This window comes from Callithrix jacchus, chromosome 2, assembly GCF_049354715.1.
Source record: "Callithrix jacchus isolate 240 chromosome 2, calJac240_pri, whole genome shotgun sequence".
Lineage (NCBI taxonomy): Eukaryota > Metazoa > Chordata > Mammalia > Primates > Cebidae > Callithrix > Callithrix jacchus.
This window is the reverse complement of record NC_133503.1, coordinates 154561403-154587431: the sequence shown is the minus strand read 5'-3', so window position 1 is coordinate 154587431 and position 26029 is coordinate 154561403. Positions and strand designations below refer to the sequence as shown.

The 26029-nt window shown below is 37.4% G+C and overlaps 1 protein-coding gene across 1 annotated transcript in view; it reads left to right on the top strand.

Annotated features, from left to right (window-relative positions):
- The window catches only part of MTREX (Mtr4 exosome RNA helicase), a 110830-nt gene that overhangs the window by 35676 nt on the left and 49125 nt on the right, over positions 1-26029 (top strand). Inside the window, exons 10-16 of the mRNA XM_002744961.6 lie at positions 303-405; positions 1529-1660; positions 4004-4083; positions 5298-5408; positions 7306-7407; positions 14387-14512; positions 22892-23042. Coding sequence (XP_002745007.1) covers positions 303-405; positions 1529-1660; positions 4004-4083; positions 5298-5408; positions 7306-7407; positions 14387-14512; positions 22892-23042 — 805 coding nt within the window. The remainder of the gene's footprint in view (positions 1-302; positions 406-1528; positions 1661-4003; positions 4084-5297; positions 5409-7305; positions 7408-14386; positions 14513-22891; positions 23043-26029) is intronic.

Genomic DNA, 26029 nt, shown 5'->3' with positions numbered 1-26029 from the left:
ATTTGACGCTTATGTTTTCCTTTTGCATGAATCAGATTTCCCTCCTTTCCCAGTATTTAAAAATGCCTAGAGAAGAGGGGCTCTGGACATGTTTCAGATATTTTATATTTTGCTTTTCTCCTTTTTTTTGCTCCTTCTTTTTCACCTTTTAATAGTTCTTACCACAGATCATGTTTGAAATATATTAGTGGCTTTCATTATTACACCAATTTTTTTTACTTGAGGAAGGCTTATGTATGAAAAATGTTTGAATTATGATTAAGTATTAGTGAAGTTACACAGAAAAATATTTGTGATTCCAGGGTGACTTCAGGGAAGATAATTTTAATACTGCAATGCAAGTGCTTCGAGATGCAGGTGATTTGGCCAAAGGAGACCAGAAAGGGCGGAAAGGAGGAACAAAAGGTAATTTGGAACTTTGTTTCGAAAGAATTTAACATGTAAATTGTATATTCACATTACTCTGACATTTTTTGTCTTAGTTTTTTTCTCAACAAGTTATGTAAAGATCTAGATTGTATATGATCAAATTGGATAAATACTCTTTTTTGTATGACATTAAGTATAATTTACATACTATAGAATTCACCCACCTAAAGTATAATTCAGTAGTCTTTACTATGCTTACAGAGTTGTGCAGCCATCACCACTGTCTAGTTCCAAAACATTTTCATGAACCCAAAAAGAAACCCTGTACACATTAACAGTTATTCTCCATTTTCCCCCAACCTTTCCCTTCTCACCCTCCAGATATAGCTAATTACTGGCCTGTTTTTCATCTCTGTGGCTTTGCCTTGTCTTTACATTTCAAGTGTTTGGAGTGACTGGCTTCTTTCACTTAATGTAATGCTTTCAAAGTTTATTCATTTTATTATTTTATTTTTTTCTGTAATTACAGCATCACTGGGCTAGATAGTGGGTAATTGAAGCTCAGATTGTGTATTTTGCCCTGATTTCCCGATTGGAAGAATGGTAGTATAATTTGATAAACCAAATTTTTTCACATATAATACTTAGCATTATATGTCTGTCTGATTATAGTCATCCTATCAGATGTGAAGTGGTATCTTAATGTCATTTCAATTTACATTTCCCTGGTGGCTAATGATGTTGGACATTTTTTCATGTGCTTATTGGCCATTTGTATATCCTTTCTCTATTTTAAAATTATGCTGTTTTATTTTTGTTGTCAAATTATGATAGTTCTTTACATATTCTGGATATTGGACTCTTATCAGATAGATGATTTACAAATATCTCTCCCCATTCTGTTTAGGGTTGTCTTTTTACTTTATTGATGGTGTCCGTGAAATCACAGAATTTTTTTCACTTTGATGAAGTCCAGTTCATGGATTTTTTTTTCTTATGTTGGTTATGCTTTTGTTGTTGTATATAAGAATTCTTTGTTTAACCCAAGATCATGAAGATTTATTCCTATATTTTCTTTTAAAAGTTTTATAGTTTTAGCTTTTAAATTTCTGTGATCTATTTTGAGTTAATTTTGGTATGTCATTTACTCTTTTTGCAGGACCATCAAATGTGTTCAAAATTGTGAAGATGATTATGGAAAGAAATTTCCAACCTGTGATTATTTTCAGTTTTAGTAAGAAAGATTGTGAAGCCTATGCACTTCAGATGACCAAATTAGATTTCAACACAGGTACTACATCATTTTGGTATCGTTTTAATGTTATGTGAAAATGAGTGTAAAATATATTTCTAGTAATATTTTTATCTGTTATATATTATAGGATATGCCATTTACCTTACACTTACAGCAGTACTCAGTACATTTGTAAAACCTTTAAAGGCCCTTGACTTAGAGTTATTTTTCTTTCTTCACCTTTTATTGAAAGATATGAGTACATTGTTCTTTTTAAAATTCGGAGAACCCTATGAAAAATAGTAGAATCATGCTTTTTTATACTTTGTTACTGTAAATTGTGGTTCTCTATTTGACCACTTACAGGTAGGTCTTGTAGCTTTGTTAGACTACCTTCTATATAGAAAATACCATGCTTTGTTCTCACTGAAGTCTAAACCAGGAAGAGCTTCTAGCAAATTGGTAAATTATTTCTATACATTAATTGCAAAAGTAATTCACTTAATGTCACAGAGTTAAGATAGTAGCACAACCTTGCTGTCTTAGTCTGTTTTGTGTTTCTGTGACAAAATTGCTGAGACTTGGTGTATTAGTCCTTTTTTCTGCTGCTGATAAAGACATAGCTGAGACTGTGCAATTTACAAAGAAAAGAGCTTTAATGGACTCACACAGTTCCACTTGGCTGGGGATGCCCTACAATCATGGAAGGCAAGGAGGAGCAAGTCACATCTTACCGTGTGGCAGAAGGCAAAAAGAGAGAGCTTGTGCAGGAGAACTCCCATTTTTAAAAGCATCAGATCTTGTGAGAGTTAGTTGTGACTATCACAAGAACAGCACAGGAAAGACACACCCCCGTGATTCAGTTATCTCCTACCACCTCCCTCCTACAACGCATGGGAGCTACAGGATGAGATTTGGGTGGGGACACGGAGCCAAACCATATCACTAGGTAATTTACGAAAGGCAGAAATTTATTTCTTATAGTTCGAGAGCCTGGAAATCCAAGGTGAGGGACCCACCATGTCTAGTGAAGACCTTTTTTGTCATGGAATCTCATGGGTGAAGACCGCAAGGCAAGAGAGCATGAAAGAGCAAAGAGTGGGAGAAGGGGGCCGAACGCATCTTTTTATCAGGAACCCATACCAGTGATAACTAACCCACTTCTTTGATAAAGGCATTAATCCATTCATGAGGGCTCTGTCTTTTAAAGGTCCTACCTCTCAACACTGTTATATTGTGGATCAGCACATTAACTTTAGAGGGACACATTGAAACCACACCACTGGCCAAGAATTGCAGTTTGCTGAATACCAACCCAATTGTCTTTCAACTCTTGCCTTTTACATATGTAATTTAGTACAGTGAAAAGTAAATAATATCTTAAGTCATCCAAATTTAAATTTAAGTTGTATTGTTTTCTTTATCAAGGCAGGTTTTGTTCATTTTATCTGTGCATTTTAAAGCTAATTCCTGCTTTTCCATGAGTAAAAGTAACAAATGGCAGATACCAACATAGCCTCCTAAAGCCAATAATAATTTGATTTTTTTTGGGATGGAATTGTTCTGCTCATAAAAGTTTTCTCTTACCTACCAGTGCCAAATAAACTTAAAAGTTGCAGTGTTGCATACTGATTAATATAGCAAATATTTATTCAATTTAACAAATATTTATTCAGTACCTATTATTTGATAGACACTGTACAAGAAGGCAGGTGGTTAACAAAGAGCATGGGCTCTGGAATTGTTCCTCTCACAGTTAATAGAAGTGCTAATTATTAAAAACTAAGCTTCACTTTACTTAGTAGTAAACGTAGATAATAATAGTTCCTGTGTCCTGTAATTGTTAGACTTAAATGTTGAACGTAAAGCACCAGTTGTGGTTATTGTTATAATTTTTGTAAGACAGTACTTTTTTTCATGAATTAAGTCTACTAGATATGTTTTGAAAGGCAGAGATTATATTGATTATGTAGTAATTTTTATCTGCTTTCTCCTTGACCATCTTAAATGCCAGCTCTTTACTTTTGCTCTTTAAAGACATTTCCCCCTGGCCCCCTTGCCGGGACTGGAGTGTAGTGGCGCAATCATGGCTCATTGCAGCCTCAACCTCCTGGGCTCAGATGGTCCTCATGTCTCAGCCTCTCAAGTAGCTGGGACTACAGCTGTGCGCCACAATGCCTGGCTAATTTTTTTTGTATTTTTTGTAGAGACAGGGCTTCGCCATGTTGCCCAGGCTGTTCTCGAACTCCTGGCCTCAAGCGAGTCACCTGCCTTGGCCTCTTGAAGTGCTGGGATTATAAGTTTGAGCCACCATGCCTGGCCTTTAGACTCTTTGTAATGTGTGAAGTTTGGTATCACTGACTCATTTTGATATTTCTATAACCTTGAATTTTCTCCTAGATGAAGAAAAGAAGATGGTTGAAGAAGTATTCAGTAATGCAATTGATTGCTTATCCGATGAAGATAAAAAACTCCCTCAGGTGAGTTTTCAGTAGTTGCATATATTCACTTTACATTGCTTGGTTTTATTACTCTATTGCACTTTTCACACACTGCAGCATATATGTTGTGATATGCACTTAAATGGTACTTTGACTTATACTTTAAACTTCAAAAAGGCAGTAAGAAAGATTGCTGCCTGAAGGAACTTTTCTCTGAGAGCTAGCATGGTGTGAAAATTACTGCTAGTGTTCTGAATATTATAGAATTTTTAATTCTAGTTTTAAGTCATTAACTTTTTTAATTCATAAGGCTACCACATAAAATAAGAGAAAACACTTAATAAAAATCATGTGTTTAGTGTGGAATTTAACACACCTACTTTAGGCTTTAATCTGTTGTATTTTTGCTTTGACTGTTGAAATTGCCTGAGAATTCTAAAATATGCTGATGCTTATGTGCCACTTCCAGAAATTCTAATTTAATTGGTCTGATGTACATCCTGGACATCAGAATCTTTTAAAGGCTCCCCAGGTGATTCTCCCCTGCATCCAAAGCTGAGAAATACTGCTTTAGAGTGGTATGAAAGTTTTGTTGGGTGAAGGGAGATCATACTCAGCTTTACAGATGAATGCTTTGATTTGTAAGGGATTTTCCATAAGACTGTGGTAACATGTTTCTTGCTATTTTAAAAGGGTTTGTAATGTATAAACCTTTTTGTAGTTTTCCTTCATGGCTGAATTATTAGTATCTAAGGGCTGAGCCATGACTTTATACATCTTTGTTATCTTAGCACACTTCTAATAGTATTTAATGGCATTTGATAGATTGTTAGAGAAAAGAATTCTTCAATAATTGATTTATTTTTAGATTAAGTACATATTCATGCCAAATCTGGGTTTTAGTGATTTATTTTTTTAGAGTTTTAGTTGCCAGTATCTTTTCTACAGGCAAAAACTCTACGCCCATAGCATGTAATTTTTTTTTTTTGAGACAATGAAGTGATGCTGGAAAACTTAAGGCAGCAAAACATTTGTAAAGTATATTTACAATATGCCTTTCATATGATCTAGGCTAGAATTATACTGAATTTAATCTGTGAGAATATAGGTTTGAGTTTTGCTTTATTCTGGAAAGACTTTATGAAGTTTTTTTTTTTTGGAGAGAAAGCATTTTTACTCATTAATTTTTCTTGATTAACATTTTAAATTTCCTTTTCCCATATCATAAAATCAATGTTATTCTAAAATCACAGGTAGAACATGTACTTCCTCTTTTGAAGAGGGGGATTGGTATTCACCATGGTGGTTTACTTCCTATTTTGAAAGAAACTATAGAAATTCTCTTTTCTGAAGGATTGATAAAGGTATGGTTTTATTTTTATTTTTATGCCCCAAAATTGTATTATATGAAGAGTTTGAAAATTATAGAGAACATTGTATATCGACGGGTTTGTGTGTGTTTTTGACAAGGCTTAACGGAATGACTTAAATATAATAATGAACTTGATTTTGAACATATAATTTTAGTATAATAGATATAAAAATCAAGTTTATTAATTTATTAAAAATCAAGTTCATTATTTAAATTAATTTAAATTAAATAATGAACTTGATTTTTAAATATGATGTTATACTAAAATTAAAACTTGGAGTGTAGGTAAAAAAATCATTTGTTTCCTTTCTTAAAGAATATAGTGGTAACACTATCGGATAGCACAGAGTGTTGCAGAAGGTATATTTAATTACTAAACCTGGGGTTGATTTGATAAGTAAACTTCTTTCTACATACAGAATAAAAGGAAAGGATTAGTTTAGAGAAGACAAGGAAATAATTGCCAGTTAGACTTAGGAAAGAGAGTTTTTAGAATATTTTAATTTAAACCAAAGAGCATTGATTTTATTGTTTTTAAACGATGCTGGTATCTATACCAAGAAAGGGGATATTAAAAATGAGAAACAATATCGAAATGTAATCATACATTTATATATCACTCATACTTTTTTTTTTGAGGCAGGGTCTTGCTCTGTCACCCAGGCTGGAGTGCAGTGGCTCTACTGCCTCCTGGGTTCAAGCAATTATTGTCCTGCCTCAGCCTCCCAAGTAGCTGGGACTACAGGATTTTATTTATTTATTTATTTTTTTCATGTTGTAGTAGAGTTGGAGATTTCACCATGTTGGCCAGGCTAGTCTTGAACTCCTGACCTTAAGTGATCCTCCCACCTCAGCCTCCCAAAGTGCTGGGATTACAGTCTACCATGCCCAGGTTCATACATTATTTTATGTTTACAAATTATTAAAATTTAAAAAATCATATGTGAGATTTATCTTGAGAATCTCAGCAATAAGTACTATATTTAAGATAAATGTACTTATCTTAAAGAACGTATTTGAAGTCATTTAGATTAAGTATTAGTCAATATTTATACCTAGATCTTGGTACGTCCCTTCTAGATTGTGTATTTTGCTGGGCTCCACATTTTTAAGAAAATCTTTTAAAAAATATACAAGCAGTACTTGCTCATTGTAAAATTCAAATAGAGTAATTGTATGTAAAGTAAAAAATGAAAGATCATCACATCACTTACCAGAAATATCTACTAGTATACATACAAATAATGCATTAGTCATTTTGTAAACAACAAAAAAAGTTATACTGCCTGTGTTATATAATTTCATCATGTCTGATCCTTCATTCTTTTTAATGAATGAATAGTATTCTATTAAAATGATGAACTGACATATTTTTACTTGTTTTCTAACAATGAGAATTTAGTACTTCAGTGACTCTACCTCTACGTATATTGTTTTGTGCCTAAACCATTATTTTCGATGGTCTTAGAAGTTAATATAAAGAGTCACTGATTCTAGTCTTCCTTAAGAAATCATCTAATACTGAAGTGGTCCTCAAAATCACTACATCATCAGTTGCAAAGGCCCGGAAATTTGTCTGTGTTTAGAAAAATATTCTATAGCCTAAAGCTTTGTTCGTAAGACCAGTGTGTATTCTCTCTATTTGCCACTGTTAGAATTTAAGGAAGTCTGTTTTCCCTGAATTAGCAAATTTCTGGGCCATGAGGGGCATTAAATGTTAATTAATGATTTTATATATAAAATATGAAATATGTTTGAGAATAGCATATTTTTTTTGGTAGGGTCTCATTAATAATTTTATAAATGAATAATGCATTTACTTAAAAATTATAAAACTAGATTTTCAGCTTAAAATGCATGTTTAATTATAGAATTACTTATTTACTTAGGCATTATTTGCCACGGAGACCTTTGCTATGGGAATTAACATGCCAGCTAGAACTGTTTTATTTACAAATGCCCGCAAATTTGATGGGAAGGATTTTCGATGGGTAAGTAAAGCAATTCATATATCAAAATAATTGTTATCTTTGTTATACCACAGATAACTGGCTTACATAGTCTTTGAGATTTTTTTTTTTTTTTTGAGTCAGAGTCTCACTTTGTCACCCAGGCTGGAGTACGATGGCATGATCTTGGATCACTGCAACCTCCCCCTCCTGGGTTCAAGTGATTCTCCTGCTTCAGCCTCCCAAGTAGCTGGGACTACAGGTGCATACCACCATACCCGGCTAATTTTTTGTATTTTTAGTAGAGGTGGGGTTTCACCGGGCTAGCCAGGATGGTCTCGATCTCTGACCTCGTGATCCACCTGCCTCAGCCTCCAAAATGCTGGGATTACAGGTGTGAGCCACTGCGCCTGGCCATCTTTGAGATTTTTAAGTCCCATCTACTTAAGAACTTGAACCTGAGCTAATGCAAGTTGATCAAAGGTTAAACCTTGAATCCTGGCCGTTTGTGGTGGCTTATGCCTATAATCACAGCACTTTGGGAGGCCAAGGTGGGAGGATGATTTAAGGTCAGGAGTTTGAGACCAGCCTGGGCAACAAAGCAAGACCCCATCTCTACAAAAAATGCAAAAATCATCTGGGAGTGGTGATGTGCACCTGTAGTCCCAGCTATTTGAGAAGCTGAGGTGGAAGGATCGCTTAAGCCCAGAAAATCAAGGCTTCAGTGAGCTGTGATTGCACCACTGTACTCCAGCCTTGAGGATAGAGTGAGACCCTCTCTCTAAATAAATTAATTGAACAAACCTCCATTCCCTTAAATTTTTATACTACTTCACTCCCACCTTCCCGCCACAAAAAAGAGATTACTTTAAGTGAAGGAGTTTGATAATAGCAAGTTAAGTGTACAAGTGATTTATGAATGCTTTAAATCATTTTAAATATGTCTATAGAGTTTTCATTTCTTAACGTTTAAGGTATTTAAAGCACCACTACTACAGTAGATGTAGTTGCATCGATTTTGCCCTTCACATTTAAAAAAGAAGTTTTAATAGGTGTGCACACGTCTTTTCCAAAGCAGAAGGAGAAATAGAAAGTTGGGAGCATAGATCAAACAGTGAACTGGGGTAAAAAGCAAATCCTTAAACCCAAGGCAAGTACCCCATTCAGTAAGCAATTACCCAAACTTAAAATATGAATTTAGAACTCTGGTTGATAAGTGAGATGCTGAAGTAGAAACAGCAAAAAGACAATCCTGACTTATTTCCATTGATAGATATGCAATAAAATGTTATGCTTATGCTGTAAACACTCTAAAAAGTATGTACAGCATAAAAAGTAAGTCATTTGTAACTAAGGAGGTCAAGGAATGCTTCATAGAAAGGCAATCCTCAAAATAAGTAACAACAGCAGATGACAATTCGCTAAGCAGGGAGTAGAACATTGGCACAGGTGAAAAGAAAGTGATGGAACAAAGATTTCTGGTTTGAATTTACTTAGCCTGGCTTTGGGGAATTAGTAAGTAGTCCTTTATTTAACCTTTTATCTTTGAAATGGGTGATTCTCTCTGCTTGGAGAAGTTTCTGAAAGTAATTACAAATCATCAAAATGCTGAAAAGTATACTCGCTAAAACTAAATAAAGGCAAAACATTTTTCATGGTATGTTTTATTTTAACATGTTGGATGCTATACAAAAGAAAAATGTAAGTATTGTGCAGAAAATTTTACATAACCTTTTTTTTTTTTTTTTTGGTGGAGTCTTGTTCTCTCGCCAATCTGGAGTGCAGTGGTGCAGTTTCTGCTCACTGCCACCTCTGCCTCCTGGGTTCAAGCGATTCCCCTGCCTCAGCCTCCTGAGTAGCTGGGACTACAGGTGCGCACCAGCATGCCTGGCTAATTTTTTGTATTTTAGTAGAGACAGGGTTTCACTGTGTTGGCCATGATGATCTCAGTCTCCTGACCTCATGATCCGCCTGCCTCAGCCTCCCAAAGTGCTGGGATTACAGGCATGAGCCGTCACACCTGGCCTACGTAACCTTTAAAAGTTTTCTGTAACGTGGCTTTTTTAAGTTGAATGAGGGCCAGTTATTCAAATACGATTTTTAATTCTAAACCCATTAAAGTTTTTCACATATTTTATATTTTAAACTATTGTACAGTTTTTAGTATTTCACAATCTATTCGTTTAAAATTACTTAATCCTGTGGATAAAATTGATGCCATAAGAATATAAGTAACCAAGTCTTTTGTGACTTTACCTGTTCGTTGGCATCCCTTGTCCTTTGTAGGTGGTACGTGGATCTTGGGGTAAGGGCAAATGGATAACTGGACTTAAAACAGACTTTTCTCCCTGCTTCAAGATTATAATTATGAAATTTTAAAATTATGATGTGTCACAATATAATGACGCCCTGGGCCCTATTGAGATTTTATTTGACTACCTTTTTGAAACATTCTTTTCTGATTTTTTATAGGGGTTGTATTTTTTTGTAGTTGTATTTTTTGATGTCTTTCTTGCTCCCAGGTTGGCAGGTCTGCTTTCAATGCTATGTAGTATCTTCTTGTAGTATAATCCTTCTCCCCTCTTCTTCTGGAACATGGGCAACCTTCCCTGAGGAGGACAGCCTGTTTATTAAATACAGAGGATACATTTATAATCTCAGTACACAAAATAAATAACTGCACATTCTCCATACACAGTCCATGACATGAATGCCCAGGTGGGACTGTGAAAGGCTCAAATCTCGAAACCCCCTCTGTTCTACCCTGAGGATGAGGGACAACCCTGGGCTTCAGGTCCCCAGCGATACTTGGGGAATCTGAGGCCATGGGGCTCAGCTTTCCACTGCATCCTCCCCAGGGGGCAGTGAGGATGGAATTGGGGTATGAGGCACGGTTGTCTTGGTAGAGTGGTCTCTTTGGTTTCCCACTGGAAGTGGCACAGGCAGAAACAAGAGGGCCTGGCCCAAGGCTGCCCCATGGGAGAAGCTGAATGGAGATGCTGAGTGGAAGCCAAACCCTCTATGCTAGCAGGGACCCTGCAGTCTGGCTAAGGCTAGGCCCTAGCCCTTTCCTACCCACTGAAGGCAGCTGTGGAGAGAGGGAGCTTGGGTTCCAGCCTGCTTTGTGGTAGCAGAAGGTGCCATTAGAGATTTGAGGATGATTTCTAGTGGAAAGCAGTCACCCAACCCCACCCATCTCCCACAGGGGCTCCCTCTAGTCTGACCCTTCGGGGTCCAGACTGGAAGGCTAATGCCATGAAAGGTAGCAGGCACAGGGTGGATTGGGCAAGGGCAGCTATGAGAAGGCCAGTGCCCCAGCCACCCAGGGTTCAGAGACATTTCACACACTGTGGTTAAGTTTCTGGGAGAGATGCTTAGAAGCTCAAGAGAAGGGGAGAGTTAAGCAGCCTGGGGCCCTCCCTAATGCAGCAGCTCTTTTCTTCCTTCTTCCTTGTGGAGGACAGTGGGTATACACGATGGGTGTGTATGACGGATGTGCAATGATCACTCCCAGGCTGTCTATACCTATGCCAGGTGCCAGATAGCACCTTCATGCCACTGTAGAAGAGCAGCACAGCCTGATGGGAAGGGAAAGGTCTATGGACCATATCAAAGGATTGAACCAGGGCTGACAATGGAATCCTAATGGTAAACCCCCTGCCCTCTGCTTTGGCTCCCAAAGGCCCCATTCTCCAGGTAGCAGCAGTGGGACTCCCTTTAACCTCCCACAGTTGGGATAGAGGCACCTGGGGAATGGAATGGATATCCAAGAGGGAAAAGGAGGTAATGGTGGGCTCTGCAAAGAAGGGACTGAGGGTGGTAGGCTGGTGGGCCAGGGGCTCTCTCATAATCAGAGATCGTTTGGAGCCTGGGGCAACCCTGCCACCAGCATGGCCACACCATCTAGAAGAGTTAAGGTCCATGTCATGGCCCTACCACCAGAGGTCTTGCGAATCCTGGGGCCAGGAGATGTATTTGTGGGGCAGCACCATGAAGGAAGAAAGGTCTTGGATGGGAGGTAGGGGCCTCTTTAGATCTAGCCAGAAGCTAAGGGTCCAGTCAAGGCATAAGCTTTGTGTTTACCTGGGTCTCCCACTGGATCATAATCTGAAGGATCAAGATGCCTTGGAATGCAGAGAGTCAGAGAGGAAGGCTCTGTGGAGAAATGGGGGTTGCTTCTAGAAGTGGCTGTCCCAAAGGGTCCTGAGGCTGTAGTACACTCTTAAGCCAGCACTGCAGGATCCTTTGTTCTGGGGAAGAGTCAAAGGGTTAGGGAGACAGTGAAGGCCAGGTTCTGTCCTTCCCCTAACTCCTATCAGAGTAGTTGCCCACCAAAATGGGTATCAGTGCTAGGCCAGATTGCTCATTCAGGGAGTCACAGACAAGGGCATAGAAAGCCCCTTGTGCCACCTCTGCTCTGTCTGATGGGCCCAGGCCCATCGTGAGGAGCAGGGCTGCTGAAGGCATGGAAAAGGAAGTGGGATCAGACATCTTCACCTTTAACTTGCTGTATAGACCCATTTCTAGAGAGGGTAACGGGCCTAGATGGCACAGCAGTGAATGGCCAGGCTGAGGTCATACCATTGTCTATATCACAGCCAGGTGGTTGGTGGTAGCGCAGGTTTGAGTTTCTGCAGCTCACGCTCTTGCATGTGACTCAGCTTGTGGCCTGTTGAGCGGCTTTAACATGTGGACCAGACATATTTGGTGCTCTGGCAGTGTGAGGAGGAGTTTTTGGGAGATGAAGTGGTACAGATTCTTCATGGATGAAGAGGCTGCCACGCTTACCACCCACAGGTGTCTCAGGGCCTGCAGTATAGTTGTATGAGCTCCAGGGTCCACTGTCAGCAGGCAGTCAGTGAAATCCTTAGCCAGGGTGGACATAGCCAGGGCTCCTCTGAGTAACTATACTTCTCTCTGAGGTGTGATTGTTATCCCCAAAGGGCATCGTGCTACTCAGCAGGATGTAGACAATGATGCCTGGCACGCATACATGCACTGAATTGTTTAGGGCTTGCAGGCCAGAAGCTCTGGAGCAGGGTACGCTGGCTTGCCACAGGTGGTCTTCATCAGGCATTTGTAGTTGCTGCTGTTCTTGCAGGCACTGACCAGATTGAAGTCAGTGGTGATGATCTTGGCATTAGTGCCTGGGTGTTAGTAGAGCAGATTCTTAGGCTTCAGGTCCAGTGCATGCAGATACCAAATGATCTAGCACCATCTGCAGCATTCACGTGGCATCATGCTCAGTGAAGGAACCCTTGGTGATGATGTGGTTGAAAACTCCATGCTAGCAGGGACCAGTTGTACCAATATCTGTACATGCTCTTGCATCCGAAACACCTCCACTGGCTGGATGATGTTGACATGACGCACCTGGTGCATCACACAGAGCTCAGACTCCCACACCATCTAGTCCTCCTGATACTTGGTCTCAATTATCTCGATGGCATTTGCTGCCAAGTGGCTCAGTGCTCCATCATACTACTTGGCTGAATCTCCTTTGGCCAATTGGGGTCTTCATGTCGTACTTAACTCTTAAAATTGGTTGAACTTGGCCCTGTATTTATTCATCCTGGCTGTGTGGTCATGAGGAAGGCTCTGTGTGGCCAGTATTGGGGGCACTGTGCATATTGACTGGCTGCTGGAAACCTGTCTGCCTCTGTGATTAATAGTTGTACCTTCTTTTTTCGTTTTGTTTGTTTGAGATAGAACCTCACTCTGTCACCCAGGCTGTAGTGTAGTGGCACGATCTTGGCTCACTGCAACTTTTGCCTCCTGGGTTCAAGTGATTCTCCTGCCTCAGCCTCCCAAGTAGCTGGGACTGCAGGCGTGTGCCACCATGCCCATCTAATTTTTGTATTTTTAGTAGAGATGGGGTTACACCATATTGACCAGGCTGGTCTTGAACTCCTGACCTTGTGATCTGCCTGCCTTGGCCTCCCAAAGTACTGGGATTACAGGCGTGAGCCACTGTGCCTGGCCCAGCTGTACTTTCTTCTTGCCCAGATCCAGCTGGACATCGTTGGATGGCTTGGGAAGGACCTTACTTTTCCCACAGCCCATCATGGACATAAGGGCATCCTCTCTGGTGAGGCTGGTGGGACCTGCTCTGTAGGCAGTGTCCCTGAAGCATTTCACAGGCAGTGGGCTTTCAGTGTCTCAGCAGTTCTGCTAACCATGTCTAAGCTGGGACTGCCACCAGCATCCTTAGGCATCAGCATGACCTATAGTAGTTTTTAACTCTTTTTCAGTTACAATTTTTTAAAAAGAATCTGCATCCTTTCCACAGGAGAAAAATATACGTGTACTTATGGAAAAAATTTGCCCAGTGTTGAAGTGGTTCAGTGGTGCCCTGAAAGCCTGTATGTAGGAGGCTTACTAATCTTCCTCTATTAGGTTGTTCTTAGTGACATATGGACTGTACCAAACTCCAAGCATACATACCAAGAAAATAGAGAATTTTGCGTTTTCAAAAAGCATGAATTATAGTCATCTAATTTTGCAAATTCAGAAAGTTAATTATCAAGTCAGAATTGATATTTGGTTGAGTTTGGGTCATTGTTTGCATTCTTAGATTTTGCTGTTTTCTAGAATATCTAGCTCAAATGTATTTTTTTAATGCCAGTGAATAAGCCAATCAATATTTCCCAGTAGCTGTCATATATTTGAAAGCATAATTAACAGTAATTGGCTTACTGTGAAAAGCCAACATTTTTAAAAGCCTAATTTGTAGGCTTTAAATTTAGATTAAAAGCATAAATTTTAGATCCAAGACGATAATAAGTCTAAAATTTAGTTTTGTTATGTCAGTGCGATGTGGGTTTGTGACATTATTCTCATGTATTTTGCATTTTTATGCTTTGACTTTAACTCTTCTAAAACTTCATGTTATTTTTAATCACGTTTCCTTTTTTAGGGTTTATTGCTTGTACTTAAAAATTTAACAGTAAGAGAAATTTTAAGAATATGTTTTTTAACCAGTTTATTTCCTAAACTCTGAATTTTAACTATGTTCTTTCAGATTTCTTCTGGTGAATACATTCAGATGTCTGGTCGTGCTGGAAGGAGAGGAATGGATGATAGAGGAATTGTAATTCTTATGGTAGATGAAAAGATGAGCCCAACAATTGGAAAACAATTACTTAAGGTAACTGCATTAAGATTCTATGCCTTTACCAAGAATTCCAGAAATATACTTCAGGAGCCATTTCATTTTACCTAAGTAAAATGAGTTAATATACTGAAACTACCTGGGTTTGGGAAGATAGAAGGATGTAACTGCTCAAATACTAATATCTTGTATCCCACTTCACCTAATAGATAGAGAGCAACTCATGTAATGGACAGGGTGTGAAGATCTCCAGAGAGGGCAGAAATGTTTACTTTGTCCTCCAAATTTAAGAAATCTCTTTATTTTACCCTTCCATTGCACAGGTTGACCTTTACCTGGCAGAACAGGAAATAGGGCACATGATTGATATCAAGTGTTTTGGGCAGGCAATGAGCTTCCTCTACCTTTGCAAGCCCAGATAGCTTAATAAATTAATTCAGCAGTCTACCTTTACAGTTTACCCTATTGATTATAAATATCCCAATTATAAAGGACACTTTTTAAGCTTTATTGTAGATTTGACTTTTATTTTGCTTGCTTAGTATTTTTGCTTTGGATGGTCTAGGATTTTATTTTTGTTTTGAAGGAACAGACTCAAGGAATTTTGGCCTGGTTGCTTTTTTCTTCTTATTCATATAGACAAAAGTGTTAATAAGGTAGCAAACTTTAATTAAAAACACAAAATTAGGCCAGGCACGTGGCTTACTGCCATAATCCCAGCACTTTGGGAGGCCGAGGCAGGTGGATCACCTGAGGTCAGGAGTTCAAGACCAGCCTGGCCAACATGGTGAAATCCCATCTCTACTAAAAATACAAAAAATTTGCTGGGTGTGGTTGTGCATGCCTGTGATCCCAACTACTCTGGAGGCTGGGGCAGAAAAATCACTTGAACCCAGGAGGCAGAGGAAGGAGAATCACCTGAATGAACAAGGAGGCAGAGGTTGTAGTGAGCCGAGATCACGCCCCTTGCACTCCAACCTGGGCAACAAGAGCGAAACTCCATCTCAAGAAAAAAAAAAAACCCATAAAATTAATTGCCAGCTCATTAGCTACTTAAAATTAGCAACTTCAGGCTGGGTGCAGTGGCTCACACCTGTAATCCCAGCCCTTTGGGAAGCCAAGGCAGATGGATCACTACGTCAAGAGACCATGACCATTCTGGCCAACATAGTGAAATCCCCCTCTCTACTAAATATACAAAAAACTAGCTGGGCATGGTGTTGCATGCCTGTAGTCCCAGCTTCTGGGGAGACTGAGGCAGGAGAAACGCTTGAACCCAAGAGGTGGAGGTTGCAGTGAGCTGAGATCGCATCACTATACTCTAGCCTGGTGACAGAACAAGACTCTTATCTCAAAAAAAAAATTAGCTACTTCAAAACATGTTAAGACACACTTAGGTCAGTATCTATGAAACAGACTGTGTGTCTTAACTTTTTAGACTTGGAAACTTTGTGGGTAATTTGAGATATAGTCATAATGAAGCTTGGTATGCTGAAGCAAAATAGATAAAGGTGTGTATATCTTTATATATTTTTACATACATGAAGACAAAGCTTGTCTGTACATATTGATAGTAATATGGTGTCTTATTTTCAATTTTAGAGATCAACACTTGGAAAACTCTAGTTCTTCATGAAAGGAAAATTAAACAAGACTGAAAATTTGTATTTTTATTTTCTTTAATTGTGCCAGATATAACACATACTGTTTTTCTTTCCTTGTACTGTGTGTGTGGAAAGAACATAATCAGGTTGCCAGATTGTAGGAGGTAATATTTTAATGACAGCATCTGGTTCCTTTAATACAGAGTTTTCATTCCATTTACTTGACATTTCTGGATTTGTTACCTTGTAAGTGTAACGTTATATCACCTTTCATTGCGTTTTTAAAATTAACTTTCCATGTAGACTTATTGAGCTATAATTCACATACCACGCAAGTCACTGGTTTTTAATGTATTCATAGAGTTTTGTCACCATCACCACAATCAATTTTAGAACATTTCATCAATCCAAAAAAAAAACCCCATACCTATTAACAGTCACTCTTCTTTCTTCACAAGACCACCCACATCCCAAGCCCTAGACAACAACTAATTTATTTTCTGTCTCTGGATTTGTCTGTTGTGAACATTTCATATAACCAGACTCATATAATATGTACCCTTTTGTATCTGGCCTTTTTTTAGTTACCTTGATGTTTTCAGGCTTTATCCATGTTGCAACATCTTTATCAGTACTTCATTCCTTTTCATTGCTGAGTAATATTTCATTGAATGGATATGCCACACTTTATCTGTTCATCACTGGATGGACATTCGGATTGTTTCCATGTTTTGGCTGTTGTGAATAATGCTGCTATGAACATTTCTTTTTTTTTTTTAACAAGGCTTTACATGAATATGTTTTCTTTTCTCCTGATGGTATACCTAGGAATGGAATTGCTGGGTCATAGAGTAATTCTATGTGTAATCTTTTTAGGAACTGCCAGATTGTTTTCTTTAGCATTTGCACCATTTTACATTCCCACCAGCAGTATATGAGGCTTCTTATTTCTTTACATTCTAGCTAGCACTTGTTACCTGCCCTTTTGGTTAATAGCCACCCTCAGGGGTATGAAGGGGAACATTTCACTTTGAATATTACAGTTTGATTGACCGAAAAGATGTAGTACCTGTTTGTGTATCTGTGTTTCTAAGCGTATTTCTTTTGTTAAGACTGACATACAACTTCTTTCCTCTAGTATTTTTTCCAGGTAGTTTTACTATCATTAAAGAATTTATAGGTAACTTATTCAATATTCGTAACAACTAGTATTTACTGAATGTTCAATAAGTCTCAAATATTAATTACGGTAATTACTGTTATCCCCATTATATATATATATATATTTTTTTTTTTTTTTGAGTTGGAATTTTGCTCTTGTTGCCCAGGTTGGAGTGCAATGGCACAATCTCAGCTCACCACAACCTCTGCTTCCCAGGTTTAAGGAATTCTCCTGCCTCAGCCTCCCGAGTAGCTGGGATTACAGGCATATGCCACCACGCTCAGCTAATTTTTTGTATTTTAGTAGAGATGGGGTTTCTCCATGTTGGTCAGCCTGGTCTTGAACTCCTGACCTCAGGTGATCGATCCGCCCGCCTCTGCCTCCCAGTGTTAGGATTATAGGCGTGAGCCATTGAGCCCGGCCATTATCTCCATTTTATAAATAAGGCATGCAGAAGTTAAAAAATTTGTCCAGAGCTATGTTGTTGTCAAATGGAAAATCCTGCTTTTGAACTCAGGCAATCTGATTTCAGAGTTTATGCTTTTAACTACTATATGGCACTGCTTCTCGATACCTCTTGCAAATCGATTTTTCATTGGTTTAAACATAGTTTGACAGGAGACAGCAGTTTGTTCTTTGATGTACTTAAAGTATATAGGCTAAAAAGTAGTCACATCGGTATATTTTATTTTCTTACAAGCAAAAATAAGTGATCATTCTTAAGTAATTTCAAAACTTTAATAGAAATACTGAGTTTCTAAAGTCATTTTCTCAAAAATTAAAATATGTAGCTTCTTCATAGTCACCTTATATGTAGAAATAGTAGGTTTACTTTGTACGTTAGTATAATTCAAGTCTATTTGTCATAGTCATTTTTCCTATTGTTGATGTTAGAAATATGTCAAAATACATGTGTTTGTTGCCTGTTGGAGCTTTCAGAATCTCAGTACATTCACACACACACACACAGACACACACACACATTTATATATTCGAGCATGTAAATAATTATTGTGAGTTTAAAATACTTTAATTTTTCCCTTTATTTTTATGGTTTGAGGAATTTTTAACTTGCTCACTGCTGCCTCCGCCTACATGGGTTCAAGCAATTCCCCTGCCTCAGCCTCTCTAGTAGTTGGGATTATAGGTGCCTGCCACCACGCCCAGCTAATTTTTATTTTTGCTTTTTTAGTAGAGATGAGGTTTCACAGTGCTGGCCAGGCTGGTCTTGAAGTCCTGACCTCAGGTGATCTGCCTGCCTCAACCCCATGAAGTCCTGGGATTACAGGCATGAGCCATGCTTTGCTTTTTTTTTTTTTTGGAGACAGGGTCTTGCTCTGTTGCCCATGCTGGAGTGCAGTGGTGTAATCTTAGCTCACTGAAGCCTTGACCTCCTGGGCTCAAGTGATCCTCCCCACAAGTAGCGTGACTACAGGCATGCACCACCACACCTGGCTAATTTTTTTTTTAATCATTTTTTTAAAGACAAGGTTTCGCCATGTTGCTAAGACTTTCTTGAACTTCCAGGCTCAAGTGATCTGCCCCCTTGACCTCCCAGAGTGCTGGGATTACAGGCATGAACCACTGTGCTGGCCAGCTTGACTAATTTTTAAAGGAGCAATAAAGAAACCTATTCATCTTTTCCAGTCCTCCTGTTGTTGAAGTATCTGCTGTTAGCTCAAACAGAATTTGACATAAGGCAACAGTTCCTTTGCTACATTTTTTATTACTTGATATTAGTTTAAAAAAATCAGTTTTCATAATGTTTGTTCAAATGAAAAGTTGAGTAAATGGGAAAATGTGTATTATTAAACAGCCTTTCAAAAAGACTGGTGAGTGCATCTTTTTATTTGTTAGCAGTTAAGAAGTATTACATTTTTTTCAGTATAACCAGAAGAAATACATGTTCCAATATAGTACCCATATTTTCCAAAGAGTGTAAAAATTTCACAGTATTTTGAGTAAATATTATTGGTTTTATCAAAATCATTTCTATAATTTCTGAAATGATGAAATAAATGTACTAGTTACTTAATAAAGTGCTAATTTTCATAGTGTGATACTTCTAGTCAGTAATGTGTTCTTTTCAACAATGAATCAAATTTTCCTGAATTAAAAGAAAATTAATTTTTACCTTATTGGTTATTTAAATTATTTGTGAATTTAAGAAGCACATACCTTTTCTCTTAAAGTTAGTTCTGTAACTTTACATAAGATAACTACCTACAGGCCTTTTCTAAAGTGGGAAGATTCACATTTATATGTTTCTCCTTCCACCTTTATGGTTTATAATGCAAAAATACTTAGCCTGTTAATTTTTTAGAACTACTTGACGAAATGAACTATGTATTCTAAAATGTAAGAGATCATTATGTTAATATTTATAAAATACTACAAAAGCTGTTCTAGGTAATTGGTATGTTTGGCTCTCTCAATCTTAATATCTTTTCAGTAAGCAAATTGGCAAAAAGGAATTCTTCAAATTTTGCCTGGAATCCTTCAAAGTTTACAAATATCTTCATTTATCATTGGTTACCTGTCTCGTTCCAGTTAAATTTTAGGTAATCCTCTTATTAGGCTGTTTCTTGATACATTTATAAAGAGTACTTTATCAACACTTAAGAGTTCCTATATTTTTAGTAATACGAGTGATGCATTGAAGTGATAAGAATATAAAATAAGTTCCGATATGACTTGCCCTCCATGAGGACTTTAAACCTAGATACTCCTAGATTTTAGCTTCTACTTGTTTAGTCTTGGCAAGTCCCTGCACCTCCTTAAACCTCTGTTTCTTATTTAAAATGGAGACAGAAAATTGTTGTGAATTGAAGGTTTGGTATTTAAAGTATTTAGTACAGTGATTGGCATATGCTAAGCCCTCAGTAAATGGTGATCATTTCTAAACTTAAGGAATATATTTACATATATACATAGAACAGAAGTGTACAGGAAGCAGTATATGGCCCAGTGCTGTAATATAACTTCTGATAAGTCTAGTTCAGGGAAATTTGAGATGATTCTGGACTTAAGGCTTTGTGGAGGAATGTAGGTGGGGCAAGCTCCAAAGGATTGGAATCAGAGTGGGAGTTTACATTTTTATTTTCATGGCTGAAAGGAAGGAATGGTATTTCAGGAAATAGGAGGGGCTTTAGAATCAAAAATTAACATGTATTTGGAGTTCTTAGTTTTGCTAAAATAAAAGATTTGTGTGGATACTTATAGATGTGAGAGAAGTTTATTAACTTGATTGTTAAATTGGGTGTTCAGTTCTGAGCCTCAGTATTTTCCACTTTTACCCTTACCTTTAGCAAACAATAGAGTTTACAGCATGTCCAGTATACTTATGTGTATGTGTTTGAGAAACAAAATTTTCTTAAAACAACATACTTCTACTGTGACGTATTATTTTCCATTCTGTTTCATTGGGGGGAGAATAAAATGAAATTTGGTATAAACTACAACACTGATTTCCGAGTACCTACAGGGACTTTAATAATATATTATTGCTGAGTAGGGTGGTATATCACAGTGAAAGCATGTTTGGGAAGAGTCATCTGGCAGCAGCAAGTCAAACAAATTAGGAGGAAAATTGAAATGAGAACAGTTAGGATGGCAGTAATCTAGGCGTTAGAATGCTAGTTCTCATAATCTAGGTTTGATTTGATGAACCTTTGGACTAGAGTGGTGGCAATGGTAAAGAAACAAAAGGACTAAGACATACTGAGTAAATGATCTGCAATAATTGATTAAAAAGGGAGAGAGAACACAAAAGAAACAAGCTCCTAAGCTGGAATTTAAATGAGTAACTCATTAACCATTAATCTGTGTGAAAGAGAAAGTTGGTCAGAAATAAGGAAGAGCAAGAGAGAGAAATTTCATTTTTTTAGATAATGTAGTGATATTATTTATCATCCAAATTGGGATATTGTCAGAGTTAAAGAGGGTGCTGTTAGTAATTACACTGGTACAGGAGGTGTGAGTTGGGACTATGCTGGACTTACTTGGATAGAATGTCAAAAAGCCATGTTGAGTTTCAGGTGACAGAATTTACGTGGGTGTTTGTATAGCAGTTGGGAATATAGAAGCAGAGCATAGGGTTAGAAATAAACATTTCTTATATTGAAACCCCAGATTTCTTAGTGGACATAATCATAGAAGAGAAAACAGAAAAGTCTATAAACGGTTTGCAAAATTGTAAAGTAGCTGAAGTTCTTTAATCCCTCTTTTCTCCAAGAATCTGGTTTTCATGCTAACTTCACTACTCCTTTTGGCACTGTTTTTAAGAAATGTGGATAAAGATCGAGGTTTTAGGGACTTACTATCTCCGTAAAGTGTGTGGCTTTTGAGTTTTCAGGAATTAAGGAATTCCATTATTTGTGACTCAAAAGAAAAGTCTCCCCCTTTTCTGCATAAAATCCTGTCTTTAAACATTTAAAATTCTGGATTTCATAAGGTTGTCCTGTGGACTTCAATTTAAGAACCCCTGAGTACTCTGAGAGTATTTGCATATGCTATGCCATTTAGAATTATGTTGCCAACATAATGATACTGCGCTTCTAGATATTTCTAAATTTATCTTCCAAGAATTTGGTCATTCTCTTATTTAAATAACTACACAACCATTTTCATACTTGTGAAGTATTTGTATTAAAAAATACTTCTGAAGAGACACTACTGAAAGAGAAATTTATGTGTGAAGGAACTATTTTAGACATAAACCTTGTGAGTTTAGGTTGCATTATTCTATAATAACATTCTACAGTAGAACTTATATTTTATAATAAAACATTTTATACTGTCTAGTCATTACTCCAGCTCTCTAGTAACAGCCACAGTTAGGAGGACAAAAAGGAATTAACAAAGTGTAGATAAAGAATAGGGCTGGCCATGCTCATGCCTGTAATCTCAGCACTTTGGGAGGCTGCTGCAGGTGGATCATCTGAGGTCAGGAGTTTGAGACCAGCCTGACCAATATGGAGAAACCTCGTCTCTACTTAAAATACAAAAAATTAGTCAGGCTTGGTGGCGCATGCCTGTAATCCCACCTACTTGGAAGGCTGAGGCAGGAGAATCACTTGAACCTGGGAAGTGGAGGTTGTGCTGAGCCAAGATTGTACCATTGCACTCCAGCCAGGGCAGTAAGAGTGAAACTCCATCTCAGAAAAAAAAAAAGTCTGTCTGTAATCCCATAATTTTGAGAGGCTGAGGTTATAGGATTGAGCTCACCCAGGAGTTCAAGACCAGTCTGGGTAACACAGTGAGACTGCCATCTCTACAAAATAATAAAAAATTAGCTAAATGTGGTGGTACACGCCTGTAATCACAGCTACTTGAGCCCAAGATTTCAAGGCTGCAGTGCACAGCCTCTGGGGGAACCAAAAAAGTGCAATCCTGTCGTGTGCTCAGAGGAGAAGAGAGTTAAACATTTGGCAAACAGTATTTTAAATACTGTCATCCTGATTTTTTTTCCCCCTCACTTTCTCAAAGACCAGTGATTTTATTTTGTATTGGTCAACTGAAGGAAAGAACTAATGCATTTCTGTAGTATTTCTTAATGTAGACTATGTTGTTAAGCATTATAGTAGGTTAAAGGTACTTGTGTAAATTTATTCAGAAAACTACAAAATTGACAAGTTTTTTCTCTCTTAGGGCTCCGCTGATCCTCTAAATAGTGCTTTCCATTTGACTTACAACATGGTTTTGAACTTACTGCGCGTAGAAGAAATTAATCCGGAGTACATGTTGGAAAAATCCTTCTACCAGTTTCAGCATTACAGAGCAATTCCAGGAGTAGTAGAGAGTAAGTATAAAATACCATAACAGCTTAGTATTGCTAGGAGATTGACTAGCAGAATATCTGCATTATTGGCTGCTTTTTTTTTTTTTTTTTTGGTAAGATAAATTTTGATTTGTACATAATGGACTGCACAACTGTAGTTGGTCATTGTAACTGAATAGAACATTTCAAAATGAAGGAAAGAAAACCCTGGCAGGAAACTTTTCTGTTGTAGTTGGCTCAGATTTAGTATAATTCTTGTCTCATGCCTATATATCATATAACTCATGGTCCTGAACAATGAAATAACACAAAGCCTGGTATATTAAAACTTGACCTGTAAGAAGCACGTTTTTATTAGTCTTGTCCTTTCACCATTTCTCATTATAAAATAGTGCCCTGGTATAAGCCTGTGAGTGTTTAGGGAAAAATGAAAAATAATGCTTTAACTTGGATTAGAGTTTAGATTTGTTTTGGAATTTTCAGTTCTTAAGATAATGCTTACTAAAGCACAAAAAGTAAATGTTCTATTGTAACTGTTGAAGTGGAATTGTACATTGATTCTTACTTTAGAGGGTAGTACGGCTGATGATTATAGGAGCTGATTAAGAGCTAAAATGAAGGCAACGATTTAAACTACTGGTTTTCACTTGAATGTGAAAAAAATAAACCACTGGTTTGGATAAATCTTATAAAAAATTGTGCATAGTCATTGAAAAAAGGAAGAAGAAAATGTGACAAAAGATACAGAGGAAAGTTAAAATCATTTGTAATCTCAGAAATAGCTACCCAACTACTGTTAACACTTCGTAGTTTTTGTTTTGTTTTATGAATAAGTATGCTTTTTAAAGGCAAAATCAGATGTGAAGTTTTTGTAATAATGATAATTATACTGGTAAAGATAATGCTTATAATTAATATCATTTGTTAAATATTTACCTGTGCCTAGCCTTGTATTAAATGCTTTGCATTTACTAGCTCATTGATTCAGGCTTTTAAAGTTTTAATTTTGGCCAGGTGCGATGGCTTATACCTGTAATCCTAGCACTAAGAGGCCGAGGCAGGCAGATTACTTGAGGTCAGGAGTTTGAAACCAGCCTGGCTAACATGGTGAAACCCCATTTCTACTAAAAATACAAAACAAATTAGCCAGGCATGTGGTAGGCACCTATAATCCCAGCTACTTGGGAGGCTGAGGCAGGAAAATTGCTTGAACCCAGGAGGCAGGGGTTGCAGTGAGCCAGGACTGTGCTACTGTACTCCAGCCTGGGTGACAGTGTGAGACTTCATCTCAAAAAAAAAATTTTTTTTTAATTTCAAAAAAGCATGATTTTTAATAACTGGAAAATATTTCCATTTTATAACTGTATCATGATTTATTTAATGAGACAAACTTGGGATTCCTTTCTATCATGAGTATATAGGACAATTCCACTCTTACTTTACTTTATTTTAGATGGGGTCTTGCTCTGTCACCAGGCTGGAATGCATCACAACTCACTGCAGCCTCGACCTCTCGTGCTCAATTGATCCTCACAGCTTAGCTGAGACTACAGGCCTTGCCACCATGCCTGGCCAATTTTTGTATTTTCTGTAGATACAGGGTTTCACCATTCATAAAGTGGTGAGAATAGATGTAGTAACCCCTCTAATTAAAAAAAAAATCAAAGATGACAATTTTTTAAAAATGTAAGCTGAATGGTCTTAACACTCACCTTTAGTAAACTTCTATAAGCAAATTTTTGAATATTTTTTAAAAACCTTACAACATGACAAATGTATAATTTCAGATCATGTTGCATTTTATTAATTTCTCATAAAAGTAGTTAATAATGCCCCTCGTGTTTGGCTGATAAACTATGGTCTCTGCAAAGAGAAAATAGGATTCTAGTCTCAGAGAACTACATTTTTAAAAGAGCTATAAATCTCCTACTGAAAATTACATTAATAATAAAAAGAGACTAGCAAGGTTTAAATACACTTTGGATTTGGGATTGAATTAAGGAAGCGTTAAAATCAGATTAAATAGGAAGGAAATTTATTAATTCTACCTCATATCATGGAAATTTCAGATGCTGTCATTAGAAGAAGGGTGTAAGATTACAAGCTAGTTTCATACTTAAAAGGAAATAAACTTTGAAGTATTTCTCCTAAGCAGTTAGCACAAAGTCATGTATGAGTAGGAAAATTATACATACAACAGAAGCAGCAGTTAGACTGGTTTGGAGACTGAATAACCAAGTGAAACAGAAGTGTATATTGGTGCACCTATCTTTGTTTTTGTTTTTTCTTTTTACATTCTGACAATCAGTAAATTCCTTTTTAAAGTATCCGTGGTACAGTAGAGGTTAGAGGGGAAACTCCCAAGTATTATCCTGTGTTTTTTTAAGCCTGCTTTCTGACTTCTGGCTGGGCCCAGAGATTGTTCAGTATGACTTAGAGCAAAGATTTTACTACTCACTCAATGAATGTAAACATTCCACCATTTCTCTGAGAAATTAAAAAGAAAACCTTTTACCTAAGGATTGGGAGCCCCTTTAAATTTTCAGGCCAAGAAAATAATTTAAAAAGTAACAGAAGTCAAGTCTCAATTGTCCTAACCTCGGAACTAAATAATTAATTTTGAAACCACTTCCTATGTGCTCTCTAGTCTGATGCCAAGTGGCAGCAATGTATAGCCAGTCACTAACCGGCGTTATTTTTGTTAACCAATGAGAATTCCTGACACCTTTTGTAATCTAGCCGCTCCTTTGATTCATCCCTTTTTCTTTGGAAACTTGAGCCCCTCAGTATCCAGAGTACTCCCCGAACTTAGAAGTGTGTCTCTGGCTGCAGTCCTCAACCTTGACCCACATAAAATGTTAATTTTGCCTCGGTTTTTTCCATTTAGGTAGACATTTCCATCCCATGTTCTCTGTCTCCGCAGTCTCCAGCTTTTGTGTTTTGTTTTTTCAGTGTGGTTCTGACTTAACCTTTTAAAGGGATTGTAAGTAACATGATCTTTGCTCACT